This window comes from Crocodylus siamensis, chromosome 7 (genome assembly GCF_052110815.1).
Source record: "Crocodylus siamensis isolate JL-2025a chromosome 7, ASM5211081v1, whole genome shotgun sequence".
Lineage (NCBI taxonomy): Eukaryota > Metazoa > Chordata > Crocodylia > Crocodylidae > Crocodylus > Crocodylus siamensis.
The window spans coordinates 67900489-67924047 of record NC_143401.1 but is presented as its reverse complement, the minus strand read 5'-3'; the positions used below and the strand labels follow the sequence as shown (position 1 = coordinate 67924047).

The 23559-nt window shown below is 41.6% G+C and overlaps 1 protein-coding gene and 1 pseudogene across 9 annotated transcripts in view; one reads left to right on the top strand and one right to left on the bottom strand.

Annotated features, from left to right (window-relative positions):
- The window catches only part of EXOC6 (exocyst complex component 6), a 166313-nt gene that overhangs the window by 58762 nt on the left and 83992 nt on the right, over positions 1-23559 (top strand). For all 9 annotated transcript variants that reach the window (XM_090058751.1, XM_090058748.1, XM_090058750.1 and 6 more), the window contains 2 exons: positions 6525-6636; positions 12612-12746. In XM_090058751.1, the coding sequence (XP_089914877.1) occupies positions 6525-6636; positions 12612-12746 (247 nt within the window). The remainder of the gene's footprint in view (positions 1-6524; positions 6637-12611; positions 12747-23559) is intronic.
- Positions 7040-7169, bottom strand: LOC149859939 (U2 spliceosomal RNA; annotated as a pseudogene).

Below are 23559 nucleotides of genomic sequence, written 5' to 3'. Positions count from 1 at the left end.
GAGCCCAGCAGAGCAGAGACGAGCGGTGCAGCTTGAGCACCTAGGGGGCTGCAGCATGGTGAGGGCAGAGAGAATCCTGATGGAGAGGCCTCTGCAAGAGGGCCAGTTTGGGCCTGCACCCTTATGTTATAGCCGGTAGGCTTATTTTAGTTTGCTTTGCAGTAGGGCTGTTTGTGTGAATACCGGTTACAAGGGTGGGCGGATGAGAATAGGATGGGTTTCAACACAGACAAGTGCAAGGTGATGCACCTGGGGAGGAGCAACCGGCACCATACCTACAGGTTAGGGAGCTCCCCTCTTGTCAGCACGGAGGCGGAAAAGGATCTGGGGGTCATCATTGACTGCAAGATGAACATGGGCCGGCAGTGTGGGGAGGCAGTTAGGAAGGCCAACCGTACCTTGTCATGCATCCACAGATGCATCTCGAGCAGGTCCAAAGAGGTGATCCTCCCCCTCTATGCGGCACTGGTCAGGCCGCAGCTGGAGTACTGCGTCCAGTTCTGGGCGCCGCACTTCAAGAGGGATGTCGACAGCATGGAGAGGGTGCAGAGGAGGGCCACTCACATGATCAGGGGACAGCAGGGCAGGCCCTATGAGGAGAGGCTACGGGACCTGAACCTAGTGTCATAGTTTCATAGTTTGTAGGGTCGGAAGGGACCTGAGCAGATGATCTAGTCCGACCCCCTGCCATGGCAGGAAAGAATACTGGGGTCAAACGACCCCAGCAAGATGTTCATCTAACCTCCTCTTAAACACCCCCAGGGTAGGAGCCTGCACCACTTCTCTTGGAAGCTGGTTCCAGACCCTAGCCGCCCTGACTGTGAAGTAGCGCCTCCTGATATCTAACCTAAACCTACCCTCTGCCAGCTTGTGACCGTTATTCCTGGTCACTCCTGGTGGTGCTCGGGGAAACAGTGACTTCCCCAATGCCTGCTGATCTCCCCTGACTAGTTTATAACAGGTTGCTAGATCCCCCCTCAGCCTTCTCTTTTGGAGGCCGAACAGGTTCAGGTCCCGCAGCCTGTCCTCATAGGGCCTGCCCTGTTGTCCCCGATCATACGAGTGGCCCTCCTCTGGACCCTCTCCATGCTGTCGACATCCCTCTTGAAGTGTGGCCCCCAGAATTGGACGCAATACTCCAGCTGCGGCCTGACTAGTGCCGCATAGAGGGGGAGAATCACCTCCTTGGACCTGCTCGAGATGCATCTGTGGATGCATGCCAAGGTGTGGTTGGCCTTCCTTACTGCCTCTTCACACTGCCGGCCCATGTTCATCTTGGAGTCAATGATGTTCAGCCTCCAAAAGAGAAGGCTGAGGGGGGATCTTGTGGCCTGTTATAAACTAGTCAGGGGGGATCAGCAGGCATTGGGGGAGTCACTGTTCCCTCGAGCACTGCCAGGAGTGACCAGGAATAATGGTCACAAACTGCCAGAGGGTAGGTTTAGGTTAGACATCAGGAGGCGCTATTTCACAGGCAGGGCGGCTAGGGCCTGGAACCAACTTCCAAGGGATGTGGTACAGGCTCCTACCCTGAGGGTTTTTAAGAGGAGGTTAGATGAACACCTCGCTGGGGTCGTTTGACCCCAGTACTCTTTCCTGCCATGGCAGGGGGTTGGACTAAATGATCTGTTCAGGTCCCTTCCGACCCTAGAAACTATGTTAGCCCATGCTATTTTTGTTACACTTTTGCAAATCTTCCTTCTATGCCAGCAGTTATCCAGCAGCTGTTACTAATCTAAAAAAGCTGTGCTGTGATGAAGAAAAGGCCATAATTTGGGAAAATGTATCCAAAATGATATTTTATGTTTAGTGGACAGGAAAGACATGGAGAGGCAGAGCAATTAGTTTGGTGTGTAAATCACTTTGCGTTTTGCACAGTGAGTCCCTTAATTACATATTTTTTGTTGCTAAATGCTGTTTCCATCTATCTTTACAGCTGTCTACCTGAGTTATATATTAGACTGTTATTTCTATGCCACTGGCCAGACAGCAGCTCTGTATTAAAGAAATGTGAATGAGTGAGTGAATTCATACAGTGGCCCAGTTTAATGCACTGATAACCACCATACATTATGCCACCAAAACCCATTTGGGTGCATGAGCTAGTGTAGTATCATTGTAGATACTGTTATGTGAGTCTTAGAGGGACACTTGAGTTGTGCTAAGCTATCCTCAGCTAAACTGCAATGAAGACATGTCATGGTGGAATCTGCAATTGAACTCAAGCTGCTGACCTAAAATTAAACCCAAGTTGCCTAATTTGAACTGTTGCTTTAAATTGAGTTGTATTACACAACCCAAGACCTGAGTGTTTTTTCTTCTCTTTTTTAAATGTAGCTATAAACTGAGTTTTTGTTAAAATTTAATTAAGTATAAGTTAAGGAAAAATCTTTACAAAATACCTTTCTAATGGAAAATAAGCCAAATATTCCATTTCATAGTTTCATAGTAGCTAGGGTCAGGAGGGACCTGAACAGATCATCTAGCCTGACCCCCTGCCACAGCAGGAATGAATGCTGGGTTCACAAGACCCCAGACAGGTGATCATCTAACCTATTTTTGAATTTACCCAAGGTAGGGGTAAGGACCACTTCCCTAGGAAATTGGTTCCAGATTCTGGCCACCCTAACTGTAAAATATTGCCTCCTGATCTCTAACCTAAACCTATTCTCCATCACCTTTTTACCATTGTTCCTTATCACCCCAGGTGGTGCTGGGGAGAATAGGGCTCTACCTATTTGCTGATGATCTCCCCTGATGAGTTTGTAGGCAGCCACCAGGTCCCCCCTCAGCCTTCTCTGGCCAAGGCTGAATAGGTTCAGGTCCCTCAGTCTCTCCTCATAGGGCCTGTCCTGCTGCCCTCTCACCAAAAAGGTGGCCCTCCTCTGAACTCTCTCCAGCCTGGCCACATCCATTTTAAAGTGTGGCGCCCAGTACTGGATGCAGTACTCCAATTGCGGCTTGACCAGTGTCGCATAGAGGAGGAGTATCACCTCTCTGGACTGGCTTGAGATGCATCTTTGGATCCATGACAAGGTATGACTGGCCTTGCTGGCTGTGGTCTAGCATTGGTGGGTCATGTTCATCTTGGAGTCAGTAATGACTCCAAGATTCCTTTCCGCCTCTGTGCTTTGAAGAGGGGAGCTCCATAGCCTGTATGTATGCTGTGGACTCCTTCTCCCAAGGTGCAGCACCCTGCATTTATCTATATTGAACCCCATCCTATTCTCATCTGCCCACTCCTGTAGTCTGTCTAAATCTAGTTGCAGCCTCTCTCTCCCTACAAGTGTGTCCACCTCACCCCACATCTTAGTGTCATCAGCAAACTTGGACAACGTGCTTTCAACCCCCTTGTCCAAGTCACTGATGAAGATGGCAGACAGTGTGGCCCCGAAGACCAGGCCCTGGGGGACCCCACTGCTCACATATCACCAGGTTGAGTACGACCTGTCCACCACTACTTTCTGGGTGCGCCCCATCAGCCAATTTTTTACCCATCCAACTGTGTAGGCAGTTGTCCAATTTCATTGTCCCTGCTACCCTTCAAAAAACTCAGCTTGGTTTCATTACATCAAATAACATCTGTAGATTAGTCCTGAAGGCTGAAATCTGGGACCTGTTCACAGCTGGTCATTAACATCCTCAATGTTAACAAATGTGATTCTTCTTCACACGTTCTTAACTGATACTGTTTATAATTTACACTTACTAATGAGTACATGTTGACCTCCTGTAGCTAAATAGTGACTTATTAAACACAAAAGTTACTCTTTCCTACCTGCTGTGTTAATAAACTTGTCCAAAATCTAAAAATAACAGAACTTTTGCATCACTATTGAAAATAAGCTGGTGGGTAATTGGGTAGGTAAATGGAGAATTTTGTAAGAGAGGTTGTAGAAGACTCACTTTTTATTAACTCAGATCAAAACTGTTTCTTTGTATGTCAATTATGATATTTATTCCTGAAAATGTAAGCATGAGAGGCACCTTGGATATCTGTTTGATAGATATTTCACCCAGGCCAGGGTTTTACGGTTATATCTGTTTATATTATTGTCTCCAGTTGTTGCTCTTTTTGCTGCTTTTGTTGCTCTTATTATCTGTCTCAAGTTGCATTTAGTAGTATAAGACTGTTAATCAAGCCTATAAGCAGACATTTTATCATTTAGTAGTATCAGACTGTTAATCAAACCTATAAGCAGACATTTTATCATTGAATTGTGTATTTGGAGCACTAGGTTTAGATGTGGTTCTATTGGTGGTGGCAGATCATTGATGAGGACACTAAAAAGTTAAGAATGTGCTTATATCTCCATGATGAGTAAAATTGCAACTCTGAGGTGTGGTCTGTGCTTAATTTTTGCTGGATTGTGGAAAGCCCTAACCAACATAGCTATAGGGCGGGGGGAAAGTGCTTAAATCTTGGGATGTGAAGCCTAAACTCTAAGGGTGCCTGTACATGGGCTAGGAGGCTTCTCTGACATGCTGTAATTACAGCGCATCAGAGTAGATTTGATTAATTGAATCTGCTGGTGTGTGGTAATAACAGTGCTTCAGCCAGCCTCTGCGTCTCGTGTTTCAGCATCCCCACTCTTCAGAATGGCAGCTAAAGCTTGTTTAATGAGCATTAGGTAAAGTGCCCCCACTGTTGAGGGGGATGCTGATGCACAAGATGCAGCTGAATCCAGTACGCAGGATTGGGCCGGTATGTCAGAATCACTGGCGATATCTAGGAGGTGCACATGGGTGCATGTACACCCCCTGAGCATGGCGGTGCACCCTCGCCTGCGGGGTGTATTTGGGTGCACCATCGCCACTGACACCGCCAGTGATGTCTGTGGGCAGTCAGTGATCGCCATCAATGCTGGTGGTGGCATCTACAGTGGTCACCAACCCCTGGTCAGCTCTCACCCCCCCCCCCCGCCACCGACAGTGCCAGCGGCATCTCTAGGGGCTCCCCACTTACTGCTGCCATGCTCCTGCTGCCATGCCCCCTCAGCCACTGGGGGCACACATCATTCATGGTCAGATTACACCCACAAACTGACCCAGCACACCAGCCCCATGTTGGATCCAGTCACTAGACTGCCTCCCACCTCCTCCCCTCAGGATCTAGCCCACAGACTGGCCCTATGGCATAGGGCCAGAAGGTTGAGCAATGCTGGTCTACAGTATTTAATTAAACTCTGGAATTGTGGCCACAGAATGTTACTGCAGATACCACTTAGGAAGAGTGAGAGGTGTAGGTTGTTACAATAAATTATGAATTATAACAGTTGGGTTATTTTCAACGATAGTAGCGACAATAATAGCATTTATAATAATATTTACATTAATGTTGTTATCTATTATTTATAATAATTTATAACAATGAAGTTGATATTTATTAATGATCAATATATCAGTTATATTACACAGTATGAATGATCAGCTATAATAGTAGGAATTATAATAGACAATGCTGACAAAAAGACACCATCAGGTTTTAAGGCAGTAAAAGTTCCCTTGAGAGATTAGGATGAGAGATGTTTGCAGGGGACAAGTTTTTTCCCACATCTGCCAGGTGGCAGGTTTCTTGCACCAGCCTCTAGAGTGTTTTGGTACTGGCCTCTGCTGTATGGGATGTTGGGTCTGATTTGGTTGGGAAATTCCTAGTTTCCTTTTTGTTAAAAGGCTTAGTCAATGATGACAGTACTAATGAAGATTGCTTCTGTCCCCCAGGCATTTTTTGGACCAGTCTTTCATTTCTAGTCTAGTGGAATGATCCAGTCTAGCAATGATCTTGGAAAAACCTGAAACAGCTCTTGAAGAAAAAACTTGATTGTAATGGTCTGCTAATAGAAATCCCAACTAATCACCTTGTTTCAAAGTCAGGTCAGGTTAATATCCCAATGCCTTCAAAGTTGATGTCCTGATGCCTTCAAAGTATTAACAAGGGTGTTAAAGGAATACTGTACTTTTGTCCTTGTCCTGAAGATGTATTCAGACATGGACATACAAAGAACTCATGACAGAGTAAAAGGAGGGAAGACTTTCCACATTGTTCTGTAGTAACTGCCTGATTGCATGCTCTTACCTTCTGGCAAATGGAAAGTAAGCTAGAGTAAGTTCCCCTCTTTCATTGTGGGCTGTTCTTATTGGGGTAAGGATGGACATGTAAGCCATTATTGAAGAACAGTGGATGCATGACCCTCACCCCATTTTGTGCTGCAAGAAATAATTAATATGGTCATGCTCTTAGTCACTCTAATTATACTGAAACTTGGGATTAATTTTTTTTTTAAGTATTTAATCAAGTTAATACATATCATCGACATAGGCTTTATAAACTATGCAGATATTTCCTTAGCTCTCACTTGCTTCTGAAAACCACATCTTGCCTTAATGTGACAGTGAGGGTAGAGATGTGAATAAGGCAATTGAAAGATTTGCCAAGAATGCAAAGGTAAAAAGATGCTAAGCAGTACTCTGTGTTTTTTAATTTTTAGCCTAGGTATAACAGTGTCCTAAATTTTGTGTTTCAGTTCCACAGAAATAGATGATATGCTTAGGAAATCTACCAATTTGCTGCTAACCAGAACTTTGAGTAGTTGCTTACAGAACCTGATCAAAAAGCCTCACATAGGTTTAACAGAGGTAAGTCATAACACATAGCCCAACACATTTTTAATGTAGTCAGTTCGAAACATGTTCTCACACATACAGGTATATTACAATACTTAGCCTTACAAAATGAAGCTCAAAGTGATTCACTTAGTTTTTAGATGTATGTTTTCTGAGCATATATTATCCTTATCTTACATTTGCATGCTACGAAACCTCATGAAATACATTGTTTATCGTTAAACTGCTGCCCAAAGCAGCATGTGCTCAGTACTGGAAACCAACTATAAAATTGATTAAGTGCAGCTAACACTGAGCATGTCTATAGAATGCATGGCTCATATTGGGCAAACATGCTGATGGAAAACCTTCTTTTGTGCATGTGTCCCTTTAAAAAAAAAAAAAAAAAAAAGGGGGCAGGTGTTCCTTCTGTAGGGAACTGGCACTGGGCCTGGAGGTATTGCAATACCAGGCCAGCAGTATGAGGGCCAGAGCTAGCCCTGACAGTCTCCCCTTGGTACCAAAAATGCTACATTTGATCTTAGTCAACAAGGCTGAGATGCTAATGGGAACCTTTTATACAAATTTTATTAGAAACGCACTTACACCCTGCATTTACAAAGCTACACATTTTGAACATCCTTGTTGTACCAAGACTTTGTAACATAGAAACAACTATCTATTGGAAACATACAGCTACATATATTAAACCTTTAAACAACATACAACAACTTCCCATAAAAAAAAAAACCTGTACAGAAATCTTTTCTTCATGCAGAGCTCCATGAAACCCTCCTCCACCCCAAAAAAACAACAAGCCTATTATTTCAGTAACCTCTTGAAACTCTCCACCCCTACCATCAGTCTCTTTTGGTTTAGTGAAAGAAGTGTACCCAGTCCTTTTTCTTCCACTTCTTCTCTGCCTCTTCCTTTCCAATCAGTTCCTTGTCCCAACTGATGTACTATTTCAGTTCATGCAGCCCCAGCTCATGCACTCTCTTTCAATGAAAGCCAATCTCTTAAACACCCAGAGGTTTCTTACTTTTCATAAACATGCTAATAAAGTCCTTAACGTTTCCTCTGGTCCCTTTGGTATGAGTCCGTATACTACCATCTCCCATGCTAATGACGGGTGTTTTATGGTGATGCTCAAAAAGTGGCAGATCCTTTCCCACACTCCCTTTGTATATGTACATAAAATTCCATAGACAGTCTATCTGCTCCTGGTGATTTCCCTCCTCTAAAAGTTTGTAAACAGTCCTCCACTTCCTTTAAGCTTATCTTTTCTTCCATTGTCTTTGCTTCCTCCCCCTCTACTTTCTTGTCAGTCTCTTCCAAGAAATCCTTCATCTTCTTTCTGTCTGTTTCCTTCTGGTACAGCTCTTCATAAAATCTTCTCATTGCCTCTAACACCTCCTGCTTTTCCACCTTCTTCCCTCACTGCTTTAAGCTCTCTTTTTGCCACCTTCCCTTTGGCCAAAAAGTATCAAGACCACTCTTGGTTTTCTCCCACCAAGTGCTTGTGCTAAGAACATTTTCTCTTTTGTCTTTGTTTTAAACCAGGTTTCTAACTCTTTATTTTTTCTTCTAGTTCTTCTCATACCTGTCTTCCTTCTGCAGCTTCCTTTAGCAACTCCTGCATCTTTCTTTGCAGCTCTCTCTTATTCTTTTCCCTGCGCATTTTCAGCCTTGCATTCTGAAGAATTCTCCCATTCTCTTCTTCATCATCATTCAGCATTCTCTGGTACTCTCAAAATATTTCTTCAGTGTTTGCCACCCCTCGTATTGCCTTGTGTATGCTTGACATCTCTTCATTTTGTAACAGCTACACATTTAACTTTCACAGTCACTTCCCTCTCGTGGAGCTCTTACCAAGACTCATTTCCACCTTCAGTGATCCACTTTTAGTGATCTGGTGATTACTAAAAGCCACAGATATGGTTTCTTTCTTCCTTATCTCTATTTTTTTATACAAACACAAAGTCAATTCTTGATTGTTTCTTTCTGCTAGGGTCTGTTCTAGTGAAAACTTTCTCCCTTGTCCAAACATCTCTTAGTGACTCTTCTTTTATTATATTTGTTATATAATTATGGGCTGTCCACAGCTCCATTTCCTTCTCCCCCTGTTCTGTTGCTCACTTCAGTTATACAATTGAAATCTCTCACTATTATGTTCAGTCTCCTGCTGACCCTGTAAACCACTAGCTTTCTAAGCAGCACATTCCTTTCATCCCTCTCTGGTGGTGCATATACATTGAAACTTTCTAATTCTGTTCCCCCTACTGATAGTATCATTCGCTGCAATCTGCCACTGATGATTTCTTCTACCTGCTTTGCTCTCCACTCTGGGTTCTTGAATAATATTGCTACCCCTGCCACTTTATTCTTATTTTTCCCTGACCACCAAAATGGTTCCTGTTTCCACCCTTTCTCAAAGTGTTTATAATCCCTCTCACCAGATATACCACATTCTTGAAGGCAGATTGTATCTGTCCTTACTTGGTTCAACACTGATTCAGTCTGTTCCCATCTTTTACTTAAGATACTCCTGACCTTAAGCAAAACTATTGTCAATGCCATTTATGCTTGTTTTGAACCCTTTAAGGTTCATCTCTGCTACTGCTCAAGGTGGTAAACTCCTCCCCCTTCCTCACTCACATTTCTGTAGCCTTTGCAAGCTGCTGAATTGTTTTTACATTTAGGAAGGTTTGCATATTCCTGCTTCCCCACCGCTCCTCCCCTTCTGGTCTTCACTCTGGGCTGGAGCCCAGAGGCGTTAGTGGCAGGAAACTGCTCTCTGGCTCTTCTTCCAACTCACCTCCCTCATTATCAGGTTTCTTCTTCCTGGTCTTCAGCCATCTGCATGTTCTTACTTTTCCCAGCCTGTCTCTCTGGTTCTTTTTCTTGCTCCGCCTCCACTTCCGTTGTCTGTAGGATGTCTTTTTTCTTTCCCACCCCACCTCCATGTCTGAGCTGTTTGCTGTTCCTGTTTTCCTTTCCATTCCATCTCCTGTCTCCTCCTGTGCTTTCCCAATCACAGAAATCTTGTTCCCCTCCCCTGGTTCTCCCATCTATGGGGTTTCTTCCACTATTTCTGCTTTGGTGTCCAACCCTACCTCTCCTTCTCTGGGTTTTGCTGTTCCTAGGGAGGTCTGACTATACTTGCAAAGGCTTTGGGGCACCAACGATACCAGTGTCCCTCTCCCTTACAAATACTGCATTTAGGGAATTCTGGCATTCTGTTGCTGTATGCCCCACCCCTTCACATTTGGAGTATACTGTGAGGGGACAGACCCCCTGCTCAAAGCAGGACCTTTCCCAACTAGATCATCCCAACCAAAGTTTGTCTAGCTGAGTTTTGAAAACCTCCAAGGATGGAGCTCCCACCACTTCTCTGGGTAACCTGTTCCAGGGTTTTGCTACCCTCTTAGTGAGAAAATTCTTCCTAATATTTAACCTAAACTTCCCTTGCTGCAACTTGAGACCATTGATCCTTGTTCTGTCATCTGCCACCTGAGAACAGTCTAGCCCCATCATCCTTTGAACCCCCCTTCAAGTAGTTGAAGGCTGCTATTCTCTAGACTAAATAAGCCCAATTCCCTCAGTTTTTCCTCATAAATCATGTCCCCCAGTCCCTGAACCATTTTTGTTGTCCTCCGCTGTACTCTCTCCAATTTGTCCACATCCTTTCTGCAATAGGGTGCCCAAAACTAAACACACTACTCCAGATGTGGCCTCACCACCAGTTCTGAATAGAGGGGAATAATCACTTCCCCTGACCTAGTGGCAACACATTTACCAATGCAGCCCAGTATGCTGTTAGCTTTTTTGGCAACAAGGGCACACTGCTGGCTCATATTGAGCTTCTTGTCCACTGTAACCCCCAGGTCCTTTTCTGCAGAGCTGCTCCCCAGCCATTAAGCCCCCCCACCTGTACTGGTGCATGAGATTGTCCTAAGTGCAGGACTTTGCATTTGTTCTTGTTGAACTTCATGTGATTTCTTTTGGTGCAGTCCTCCAATTCATCTAGGTCTCTCTGCATCCTTGCCCTACCCTCCACCATATCTACTACTCCCCCCAGTTTGGTGTCACCTGCAGACTTGCTGAGGGTGCACTCTATGCCATCTTCTGGGTTGTTGATGGGACAAAACAAGATGAAAATGAGCCTGCAGTGCAATGGTGTGGCTAGTAAAGTGACCAAAACACTGGCTTGCATCCATAGATGCTTCTCAAGCAAATCCCGGGACATCATTCTCCCCTTGTACTTGGCCTGGGTGAGGCCACAGCTGGAGTACTGCGTCCAGTTTTGGGCTTCACAATTCAAAAAGGATGTGGAGAAGCTTGAGAGAGTCCAGAGAAGAGCCACACGCATGATCAGAGGTCAGGAAAACAAAGACGGGCTGAGAGCCATGGGGCTCTTTAGCCTGGAAAAGTGCAAGCTCAGGGGCAATCTGATGGCCCCCTATAAGTTTATCGGGGTGACCACCAGTTTCTGGGGGAACGTTTGTTCACCAGAGGGCCCCAAGGGATGACGAGGTTGAACAGTTTTATAAACTACTGCAAGACTGTTTCAGGCTGGACATAAGGAAGAATTTCTTTACTGTCCAAGCCCCCAAGGTCTGGAACAATCTGCCTTCGGAGGTGGTTCAAGCACCTACGTTGAACACCTTCAAGAGTAAATTGGATGCTTATCTTGCTGGGATCCTTTGACCCCAGCTGACTTCCTGCCCTTTGGGCGGGGGGATGGACTCGATGATCTTCTGAGGTCCCTTCCAGCTCTGATGTCTATGAAAGTCTATGAAATCAATGAAAACTGGCCCCACTTGATACTGGCTGCCAACTAGACATCAAGCCATGGATTACAACTCTCTGAGCCTGATGCTTCAGCCAGTTTTCTATCTACCTTACAGTCCTTTCATGTACCCCATACTTCCTTAGCTTGCCTTCAAGAATGTTGTGGGAGATGGTATCAAAAGCCTTGCTAAAATCAAGGTATACCACATCCACCTGTCTCCCCACATCTACAGAGCCAGTCACCTCATCACAGAAGGCAATCACGTTGGTCAGACATGACTTGCCCCTAGTGAATCCATGCTGACTGTTCCTGATCACCTTTTTTTCTTCCAAGTGCTTAGAAATGGATTCCTTGAGGGTCTGCCTCCTGTCAATATTTCACAGGTGAAGCAATCAGGTCAGGAAGTAAAAAAAAGTTAATATTCCTTGTACCAGGTGAATCCTTTTTTGTCCATACATTATAGTTAAACATTTTGTGAAACTTTCACACACTCCCATCTGCCAAACCCTTTCCTCATTGAGTGTGTTTATTGGACAGAGAAACAGGGGGAACGTAGAAAAGTCTGGTGACTCATCCCCTGCAATTGCAAAGTATTGTGACATGAAGTCTCAACAGGGATCCTTGAAAAGGTGAAGAGTGGTAGTGCAGCTAGGAAATTGGGCTGTAGTTCTGAGATCTGTGGGTTTTTTCCATTGCAGTTTGCACATTGACTTTAATAAATATTGAACTGCTGTTTCATACACCAAGTGCTGTCCATTGTGTGTGTTGAAAAAAAATGCAAACTGTGTGGAAAAACAAAGATCATACTGCACTTTCTACACAAAGGAACAAATGACCTTAATTTTAAAATTTCCTAATTTCTGAGTGCTTCATCATGCAATCTTGACATTATTTATAATGCAGAGGATTTTTCTACTGCAGAGTTATTAATTCGGCTATGGTTATCTTTTATTAAAGGTGACAAACCTCTAAAATGTTAAATAAAATTTCTTTTAGTGCATAGATATTTGAAATCCTTGTTTTCTGTCTTTGGATCAATTGCATGCAAACAGCAGTATCACTTGTACTGACTTTAAAATTGTCAGTTTTTCAATTGTACTCTGAAATACTGTAATTGTTTACTAGTACACTTGCTGAAGGTTGTAACCCTTTAAAAATCAAGTCACAATGGGTGATTCAAGTTCTTTTAACTGGACTTTTTTATCTTTTCTAGCTTGTTCAAATCATCATAAATACAACACACTTGGAACAAGCCTGCAAATACCTTGAAGACTTTATAACTAATATTACAAATATTTCCCAAGAGACTGTTCATACTGCAAGACTTTATGGACTTTCTACTTTTAAGGTATGTAATATGTCAACATTTGAAATACTAAGTTAAAAATTGCATTAAAATTCCTGTAAATTAGCTGTTAAGAAGGATGAATGGGAGATGAAGTTTGTATATGTTTTATTGCTAACAACCTTCTAATTTTTAAGAATTCAAGATAAAATATCAGTATTTACAATGAATGGGTGAATGCAGTTTTCCCTTTAAACTTTTTTAATATTAGTCATATGACCTGAAATATGTTTAGATTTCATGCCTGACCAACCTGATTTTCTTTCTGTGGTAAGGTGACCAGCTCTCTGTGTGGGGGCAGAGCAGCAGATGCACCTTGACTTTAGGAAGCCTTTTGACACTGTCTCTTAACATGCTCATTAATAAGCTAAGGAAATACAGACTAGAGGAAAGTACTATACGTACAGACTAGAGGAAAGTTGGAGGAGGTATCAGGTGGATATGTAATTGGTGGGATCATCATGTTGGACAAGTAGTCATCAATAGCTCAGTGCGTAGTTGGAGGAGGTATAGGTGGGGTTCCCCAGGAGTCTGTTCTGTCTGATATTATTTATCTTCATTAGTGGTTTGGATGGTGGGATTGAGTACATGTTTAGCAAATTTGCAGACAACACCAAATTGGATGATGTTGGAGGCATTCTGGAGGGCAGGGCTACAATCCAGAATAATTTGAGTAGACTAAAGAAACAGTTTGCAGTCAACCAGATGAGGTTTAACGGGGACAAAATGCAAAGTCCTGCACTTGGGATGGATAATTGCACACACAAATGCAGACTGGGGAATGATTGGCTAGGCTGCAGTACTGTAGAGAACGACCTGGGGGTTACAGTAGACTATATGCTGAATATGAGCCAACAGTGTGCTCTTGTTGGAAAAAACCCAACAGTATACTGGATTTTATTATTAAAAGTCACTTGCAAATCAAGGGAAGTGATTCTTTTGCTCTATTCAGCATTGGTGAGGCCTCGCCTGTGTCCGGTTTTGGGCCCTATGTTTCAAGAAAGATGCGGATAGTTTGGAAAAAGTTCAGTACAGAGCAACAAAAGTGATTAAGACTTAAGAGGAAAGGCTGAAATAACCCAGACTAGGGTTATTTAGTCTGGAGGGAAGAAACTGAGTTGGTATTTGATAAAAATCTTGAAATAACTGAAGGGCTTTTACAGAGAGGATGGAGATCGGATTTACTCTGTGGCTGTAGGGGGCAGAAATGAAGGACTCAAGCTGCAGTAGGGGAAATTGTGGTTGGAGATTAGGAGGAACTTTCTGACCATGAGGGGTGGTCAACCATTGGAATAGGCTGCCTAGAGAAACTTTGGAATCTCCATCCTTGGAAGTTATCAAGAACAAATTAGCCAGACACTTGGTTGGGATGGTTTAGGGTTGGCCTGCTTTGAGGAGGGGGCTGGAGTAGATGACCTTATGAGGGCCATTCCAGTCCTACTTTCCTATGATTCTAAATATATAGCTAAAAAGTTGTATTTTCTCATGGATGCATCACGATCTTGTTTTGAGGGGGAAATTTTATTATTTTATTATTTAATAACATCATAAATCCTAATGGGTTATTTTTCATATTCTGTAATATGGTCAATTGCAGACCTGTTTTGAAGAAAACAATCCATTTGTTCTATAGATGTACGTATATATGAGATAAATATTTGCTTTTTCTCTGTATTACTGGCATGCTTCCTGACATACATTCAAAAAGTCTTACTTAGTAATGTAAAAAAAAAAAGAATTAAAAATGTAAAACTGTTTAAATACAATTGCATTAAAATTTAAGGATAAAAATATGAAAATAAAAAATTGTTTCTGATATAGACGTTTTCAGAAATGCCTGTTTTTAATGGTTCCTATGCAGCAACTGCATAGAAAGGAAAACTTGACTTCTGAATTAAAAAAGACCTATAAAGCAAGAAAAGTCATGATTGCCTTTTTAAAATTCATATTTTATTAAACTTTTGTTTATACCACTCTATTTTATTTTTGTGTAACATCTGTTTTCTAGATTTCAAAAAAGTAAGAATTACTAATTAAAGGGAAAACAGAGAAAACTAATTTGGGGAGAGAAGGTTTATTCATAAGTACAAACAGTTAGCTCATCACCTGCATTTGCTTTGTTAAATGAAAATATTATAATCCTAAACATTATGAATTAGTGTAAGTGTAGGAATTAACAAAAAATGAAATTACAGATTTTATTGTTTTATAACACACAAAACAAATTTTATGTGAACCAGCAATTTAAGCATAGTAGATTTTCTCTTCCTGTTCACCAGCATTACCTGGCTGCATGTAATTGGCTCTTAGCCATTGCTTTTTCCATTGAGTTGGCAAGGTAAATTCTTAGAAGAAGACTTGACATTATTTACAGGGAATATTGTATTCTTCTGGTTGCTGGATTTTAGTCTCAAGGGAGTATATATAAAAAATATATGGTTATGGGAAAATTGCAAATCATACGTTAAATAGTAAATGGTTCATTATTATTTGTAGTGTGGTAATGTCTAGAGACCATCAGTCAAGGTTCAGTGGCCCACTATCTTAAGTTCTATCCTAACTTAACAATACGTGGGCATGTAAAAGAATCTTGTCTTATCTAAACTACTCTGCCAGATGTTGTCATTGTGGAACAATCATTTAGCATAAGTTGATAGATATACTGTAAATTCTGTAAAAATCTGCAACATGGCTTTCTGTCAGTCTGCATAATGTTATTTTTTATATTTATACTCATAAATATGTTTTGCCATAGTATAAACTCTGTTGTGTTCAATATGACAAGAATTGCCGTGTTAGACCAGTGTTCAGGTATTTGCCTTTGGCTGTAGCCACTAGCTGACTAATACATTTTGGAATGTAGGTGGAGTATGGTTTATTGCACATGTTACTGCAGAGTTCATATAACAAAAATAAACGAAGTACATACTTTTAAAAAAGTACTTGCTTTAAAATACTGCTTCACTTCTACTTGGATAATCTTCACTGTTTTTCATCTTAAAATATTATCTGGATGAGTGATGCAAGAAGTAAGCCAAAATCTCAGGGCTGTCTGGAAAAAAGTCACATAAGTGTCTACTTCCAAAGTGTCACCAATGCCATCTCTGAGTTAGGTGCTGTTACTTAGATGTTGCAAATGTGGGTACAGACTACAATTTTGTAAGTTATAAAGTTAGTGACTCTAAGTGGGAAGTATTCTTAAATTTACATTGTGAGTAGAAAAATTCTGGGATGTATTTATTTATCTGTTGTATATAAATATCTGCATAAAAACAAGTCCAGAAAAGTAGTGCTATATGTGATTTTGAAATTAAACTGCATCATAATTCAGCAGACAAATTAAGGCTGTATAGGCAACTTTTGTTCTGGAATTTTCCAGCTTTTCAATGCTTGACTTTGCAACCTTCATAGTCAAAATTCTTCTAATGCCGTTTTTTGTGTGTGATTATTTCTAAGTTTTCATTAAAGCAGGCTGAAAAAAACTAAATTGTTTCATGTGGAATCACACATGGTTTGGAAACTTCAGATTCGCTCTATAGACCTCTGCCACTGGAGCTTAAGCCAGGTGTAGAAGTAGGCTGTTATCCTTAGAGAATAAACTTCTGCAGCCTGCTGGCTGCAACTGGCCTATGGAACCATTGGCTCTAGCCTGTGGAGCTGGTGTTCAGCAGTGGGGAGCTTTGCCCATGCTGTGCCACAGCTATGAGATAGGTATGGAGAAGCAGTAGCAGGCTGGTTCTAGTACTGTCCTGTCTCAGACCTAAGCTGGGCAGCTCATCACCAGAAAACATAGCCAGCTGCTGCTCTAGTGAGTTTCAGTTATTTGGAATTGGGCTTGTTTGTTTTTTTTAGATTCATAGAGTTGAAAAGGACTTCAGTGGACCATCTAGTCCGACCCCTTGCCCCTGGCAGGCAAGAAAAGTCACCAACCCTGAGGTCATGTGATCCCACCCAGGTGCCTGTCCAGTCTCCTCTTGAAGACCCCCAAGGATAGCGTGAGCACCACCTCCCTTGAGAGCCCATTCCAGATTTCAGCAACCCTGACCGTGAAGAACTTTTTTCCTAATGTCCAGCCTAAACCTTCTCTCTAGTAGCTTATGGCTATTGTTCCTTGTCGTTCCAGGGGGTGCCCTGGGGAACAGATTGTCGCCTACTTCATGTTGCTCTTCCCTTACGAATTTGTACGCTGCCACAGGGTCCCCTCTCAGCCTTCTCTTGGAGAAGCTGAAGAGGTTAAGGTCCATTAGCCTTTCCTTGTAGGGCCTTTCCTCCAGGCCTCTAATCAGGTGAGTGGCTCTTCTTTGGACCCTCTCCAGGTTGTCTGCATCCTGCTTGAACTGCAGTATCCGGAACTGGACACAGTACTCCAGCTGCGGCCTGACCAGTGCCGCATAGAGGGGGAAAATCACTTCCCTGGACCTGATTGTGAAGCACCTACATTTGCATGACAAAGTGCAATTGACTCTGCCAACTGCTTCATCACATTGGCAACTCATGTTCATTCTAGAGTCAACAGTGACTCCAAGATCTTTTTCTGCCTCAGTGGAGCTGAGAAGGTCATCCTCCAGCTTGTAGGTATGATGGCAGTTCTTCCTCCCTAGATGCAGCACCTTGTACTTGTCCTTATTGAATTGCATCCTGTTGCTCTCTGCCCACTTCTCCAGCCTGTCTAGGTTGGCCTGGATCTGGTTCCTCCTCTCTAGGGTGTTGGCTGCACCCCCATAATTTTGTGTCGTCTGTGAATTTGGACAGTGTGGACAATTAAAGTCACTTTAATTTTTTTGATAAGCACCCTCAATCCCCTCTCTTTGAAATGGGTTGGGTTTGTTTTGGGCTTGTTTTTAAAGGCAATGCCGCTTTCTTTCTCATGAGACTTGGGAACACTTCTCGGCATCCCTCACTCTAGCTCTTGTCCGTCTCTGCCTTTCTATGCTATTTCCACCTCTCCTGAGCTATCTATTCCCTGTTTATCACTGATCTGCATTTAGGTCAGGCTACTTACTCCTCCTGTTTCCTGCCTGGTTACCAGCATAGGGACCACTGAAAACATAGAAGGGACTGCTCTTCTGTCTAGTGTCCAGCACTATAACAGCCTTCAGCTGCTGGCAGGAACAGAAAAAAAATGTGTTCAGCTATTTCAGCCCTGATATTTGTGGCGGTCAGCGGTCCTGAGCGCTGGTGCTAACGATAACGAGCTCGGACGAACTGGCGGGGGCTAGCGGGGCAGAGACGGTACTGACGCTTGGTTGTTGCAATGTAGTTTTATTACTTATGCTTGTTGGGAGCGTAGGTTTCAGTTGTAATCTTTTGTTAAACAGAATGATTGATTGAACCCTAAGTTGAAATAACAACTAACTGAACTAATAAAACAAAGTAGATCAGAACTAAACGAAGTAATCGTAGAACGGAGCGGAGCGAGGTAAAATGAGTAGAACGACAGCTGATGGAAACAAGTTGACTGAATACGAGATCAAGATCAATCACGAGCATGCAGGGACGGGGTACGCCAGGAATAGCGGTGGCTGAGAGATAGGGTTCACAGGTGGCTGGCCTGCGAACTAGCCCAAGGTCTCAGCGGGTCTCTGGTCTCTGAGAGTCTCCGTCTGTCTCTGATTTTCTTGAGCTGGTCTCAGAGAATCTCCTGGGCTGGTCTCCGAGCTAACCTCTGAGAGTCTCTGCCTGGGTGGACACTGTGTTGGCTTAAGTACTTTTTAAACAGCCAATCACATGATGCCTTTTGTGGAAAGTTCTAGTTGATTATGTCATGGCTATCTGCTAGTACATGACTAGGCATGTGCGCTCTGTCAAATTGAATACCTCATTAATCACATACTGGCCTTGTGTGTGATGCGTGTCTGAACATGCGCACTTACTTTAGGAACTGTCTACCTGCATGTCGATACTTGTCTCTCTTAACTTGGTATCTCTTAACCTGGTGTCAGCAGCACCTTTAACTTTTGGCTCTGACAATATTAAATGTATTAAGTCGCTTTGTGAGGAAAATGATGTGCAAAGCACTTAGGGGAGCCCAATCCCAGTCTCTTCCTATACCAGCAAGAAGCAAGGTTTTGTAGCTGGGAGCCCCGTGCACCCCAGTTGATGAGCTCCTAGCCACAGGGGTGCTTCACCCGCCCATTTCATATATGAAATGCCTAGAGCAGAAGGATCACCACAGTGGGAACCCAGCATCTGCAGCTGTGGACTCTGAGTCCCAGCAGCTGAGACGTGCTGCTGGCACCTAGAATCCACAGCTGCTGGAGCTGAGTTGCAAGCAGTTGTGGGACTCACAACTCCGGCTGGGTAGGGTGCACCCTTGTGGCTGGGAGGCTGTCAGCTGCAGGGGAGACGCTGCTAAATGTGCAAATTGAAGCTTCATAGCAATCAGCTATAAAGTTAATATATTTTTGAGGTCTCACTTTATAGTTGTTTGGATCTTTTTATTTTGTGAAAGTACTTTGCCCATGTAGCTGGTCTCATGGGCTAGGGACAGAAATTACACATAAACTGGTATAAGTGATCGGAAACCAGTTCATATTTGTAAGACAACAGAAGTTCAGTGCATGTAAACCACGTTCAAAATGGCTGAAACTAGTTTAAAATAAACCTAGATGGATGTAGTATCAGACTTAACTGATTTATATTAAATCAGTTTATTGAACTTCTGTCCCAGATCCCAGCATCCCAGGATGCTTTACGCCTCCTCCACAAACCCCTTCTTGCAGGGTGGGAATGCTAGCCTTGGCCCAAGCTGTCTGCTCCAGCCAAAAAAGGTGGTGCGCTCTAGTGTACCCCTACTTATGGCCTGGGCGACTGCAGGCATGTGGCTGCATTTCCAGAATCGAAAGTGAATGTCTGTTCATCTGGTTATTGATTCAGTTTACACAGCTTAGACTAACCTGCAAAGATTGAATTGATTCAGCCTCAGGCTGTTTGACTGTCTGTATTTAGCCAGAGTTTGCACAATGGACCAGTTAATTGTGTAAACCTGTAATGTGTAAGTTGACCTTAGTTCATGGACTATTGGCCTGAGACTCTGTTCCCACTTTTTTTCTGCTAGGTGACTTTGAACATGCCACTCAGCCTCCCCATGCTTACCTCATTTTTGTAAAATTATGAGAGCTAAGTATTATTACTAGGTCTTTTCCAAGTATATGCAAATAAGTATTTTTCATAGGCTTGTAACCTGAGCTAATAGGATCCTCACAGAATACATCCTTAACATTAGAATAATTCCTTCTCTTCCCTACTGGCAAATGTCAAGTTTCTTTTTCACAGCATGGCTATGCTAGAGCTGCTTAATGAAACTGTTAGAAGTTTTTAATTTGGACCTCATCACTGTAGTATCTTGACCACAATTATTACAGACAGACCCGGGTAATATCACTTCTCTTTATATCACGCTCCACCAATTGTCATAGCTTTCATTATTAATGTTTGGCTTCCACATATATATGGAATGCAAAAATCCTCCATTTATTTTCTCTCTAAACTTGAACTCTGGGTAAATTTACTGCTTGATGTTACAATTATTGAATAAAGTTTTTAAGATCAAAGCAGTTAGTAGACAGTTTCTGGCTAAGGTTGCCTTGTTGAAGAAATATATGTAAAGATATATAACAGCAAAAATTTCAGTTGTTTTTGTCAGTGTAAGCTAGGTTTACCAGGAATTTAAGACACTGCTGCAGTCTGTGTGGGCCTCGCCTAGGGCTTTAGTGCCACAAGTGTGAGTTATCTCAATTTAATTGTACATACTATACATTGTAGCTTTCTGGCTGCACTTAAGCTCTCAAGCAACAAAATTATAGAAGGTTATGATCGTGGGAGAAGCACAGGTATGCTGCCTTGGAAAGGGATGGATACTTATGAATTTGACTCCATTCCTCAAAATAAATAATAAATAAGCATTATGGTGGGATGTTATACCATCTCACAGAAAACCCAAAAAAGGAGTAAGGACAAATTCTGACTTCTCTTAATTCATAGCCATGGCACTGCCTTTTGTGAAGAGATAACAGTATAAGTAAATGCCATTTGGTCTGGCAACTGTGGATATTGTCAGCTCCACTTAATATTGCAGGCTTTTGTCACTCCCATGCGTGCTGGTTTTATCTGAGTTAGATTATACTAAATTTATCCTTAGCAGATCCCTGAAAGATTATTCCCATGTTGCAGGTAGGGAACTGACACACACAGAGTATGCAGTCAATCAAATGTAGGTGTCTAAGCAGGAGATGGGTGCCCGAATACCTTTCTGAATCGGGCTACAAGTGACTTGTAAGTAGTTGCACTGAATGTCAGTGTCAGAATGGACACTGTATGGAAATCTGTGGAATCCTAGTCCACAGTCTTAATCACAAAGCCATCCTTTCTCCTCAGAGTCAGACGATCCTCTACCAAATTTGTTGCAAAAATTGAACTTTAATTTTGAAAATTGAATTGTAATTTACAGATAAAATAACATAATCTACATGATACTTTTTTTAGGGTATATAGAAGATAACTGAACCTATGTTAATAATAGGCACAGCCTTTCATATCCTGACATGTTTACCAGTGTGAATAATTCTTTTTATTGAGCATTACATGATGATATAAATTAAAATGTCATTCTTTGGATGTATGAACAGTAATCCCATTATAGAGTATTCAGAATAAACTGTATCATTATACATATTGATGAGTTCATATTTGATGAGATACAAACTGGGAGGCTGTTTATGCCAAACATTTTTGAGGTTATACCTACCCATTCCTCTAACTTGATTGTACATGATGTTATTCGTATTTAATTTTAATTTCTATATATAGATTTTCATTATAAAAGAGGAAATTGTGAAATAATCACAGTAAACATGAGAAGATACTGTATATTAATATTCTGATAAGCAGACAGTTTTTCAAATTATATTTTCTTTAGAACTTAATAAAGTCACCGTGAAACTGTTGAAAAAGCAAAGCTCTCACCTACATTTATAAATGTTCAAATATTAAAAAGATACAGTAGGAAGTTCTCATAGCTACTAACAACCATTCAGTTAACTATTTGTCAGTGGAAATTAAGACATGGTGCATAATACAGAAGCTAATTCCTGCTTTGATTTGAAATATTTTAAGTAATTCTCGACCTAAAGTGTTCACAACTTTCAGCTGTGGACTTCATGATCTAGTAGTTCAAGAGAAGTGTATATAAAACTGCCCACTGGAAATCTTTAATGTATGCTGTCATAGTAGAAGTTCTCCTATGAGAAACTCCATAGTAAGTCAAAGTCCAGGCACTTTTTGTAGGCACCATACAGTGCCTGTGACATTGTTGTAAACCTAGCAACCATGGTAATTACCATGTACTGACCCTCTTGTCACTCTGTGTTTGTGAAGAGAAATGGAAAAGGTAGAGAGGGGCCATGGGAGAAATTTCTTTTCTCTGATTCTCTTTTGAGCGTTTGTGTAGATGAGAGATTTTTTGACAGGAGAGTAGTAGCTGTGCTTTTCTTATAAGATTCTGATTCTTTGGCAACAGAGTTAGTAGTATTTGATTTCCCTAGTAATTATGGTAAGTGAAGTAGAAGAGTTTTCTTTAGAGACAGTTTTGGAAGTCATAAGCCAAATTTGGATGCTGCTTACAGTCTCACATTGTAGTTAGTGAAATTGTAATTCATAAAGTTTCCCCCGCTTCAGAAAGTCAGAGTTGGTTGAAGACATTTCCTTCCTACTACTAACATTTTTAATAATTATTTATTTTTACTGTTTTGTATATCTAAGGAAGTGTCTTCCACAGTATAATATGTTGACTTTTTATCATAACAGCAGGCAAACCTGTTCTAAATTATATGTATATTTGTGCAATATATTTGAAAGAAGAATTTAAGAGAGTTTTTGATGCTCCTCTTGGTAGCATCCTTTTCAGCAAAGGCTGGGTTTGTCTGAATTTTTGGTAATTACTAGAAAAAAAAATTAAAATATTATTACTTCTCACTAGATTCTTCTCCTGTGTTGTTGCAGTGGTGTTGATGCACATTGGAGGGTTCCTGGCCAAGTATTCTCCTGTTAAAATGCTATTTACCATATTTTTGGATGCTTTTCCCTATTTTAGTGTTGTTTCCCACTCGTAATATCTACCCAATTGTTCTAAGTTGTTGCAACTGGATTTCAAACATGTTTCTGGATGTCTTCCCAGTCTGTTCTAATATAAAGTTAGTGTTGTTGATGATATCTCCGTAGATACAATCTTGAAGACTGTATTTTTGACTGATTTGTTCAGGCAGTTTTGACTCTGAATGGCTGGTTTAGGTAATTTGGTTTATTCTGCTCTCCTGTAGCATACAAGAAGTCTAGAATGTTGGAAATAGTTGCTAGATAGGTAGGGAATTTTAGTTCGTTTCCAGATTTTGAAGGTACAGTTCACAGACATGTTAATCTGATCTTGCTGTTATTGTTGAAGGATCCTTAAAGAATATTCTTTCCAGAGGTGTTGCGTCAGACTGGTTTTTACCACACACCTTACCATATTAGTAATTTTGAAGGACCTAACCCTATTCTGAGATTTCTAAGAAGAGCTATAATGCATCAAATTCTATATGATCCATGGTGTCTGAGGAAACCTTTTGTTTGTTTGTTTTTTAATTAAATTTAGCAATATTTTTTTTCTGGAATGGCAGTAAAAAAAGTACACTCCTCTGTAAGTATATACTCCTCTGTATCTTAGGCAGGTAATACTTACATTGTATTGCCTTCCCAACACATTTATTGTGAGTTTATTTCTTGTTGGATTCCTAGTTTGGAATTTTTGGAATAGAAACTAAAATATATCCTTATATAA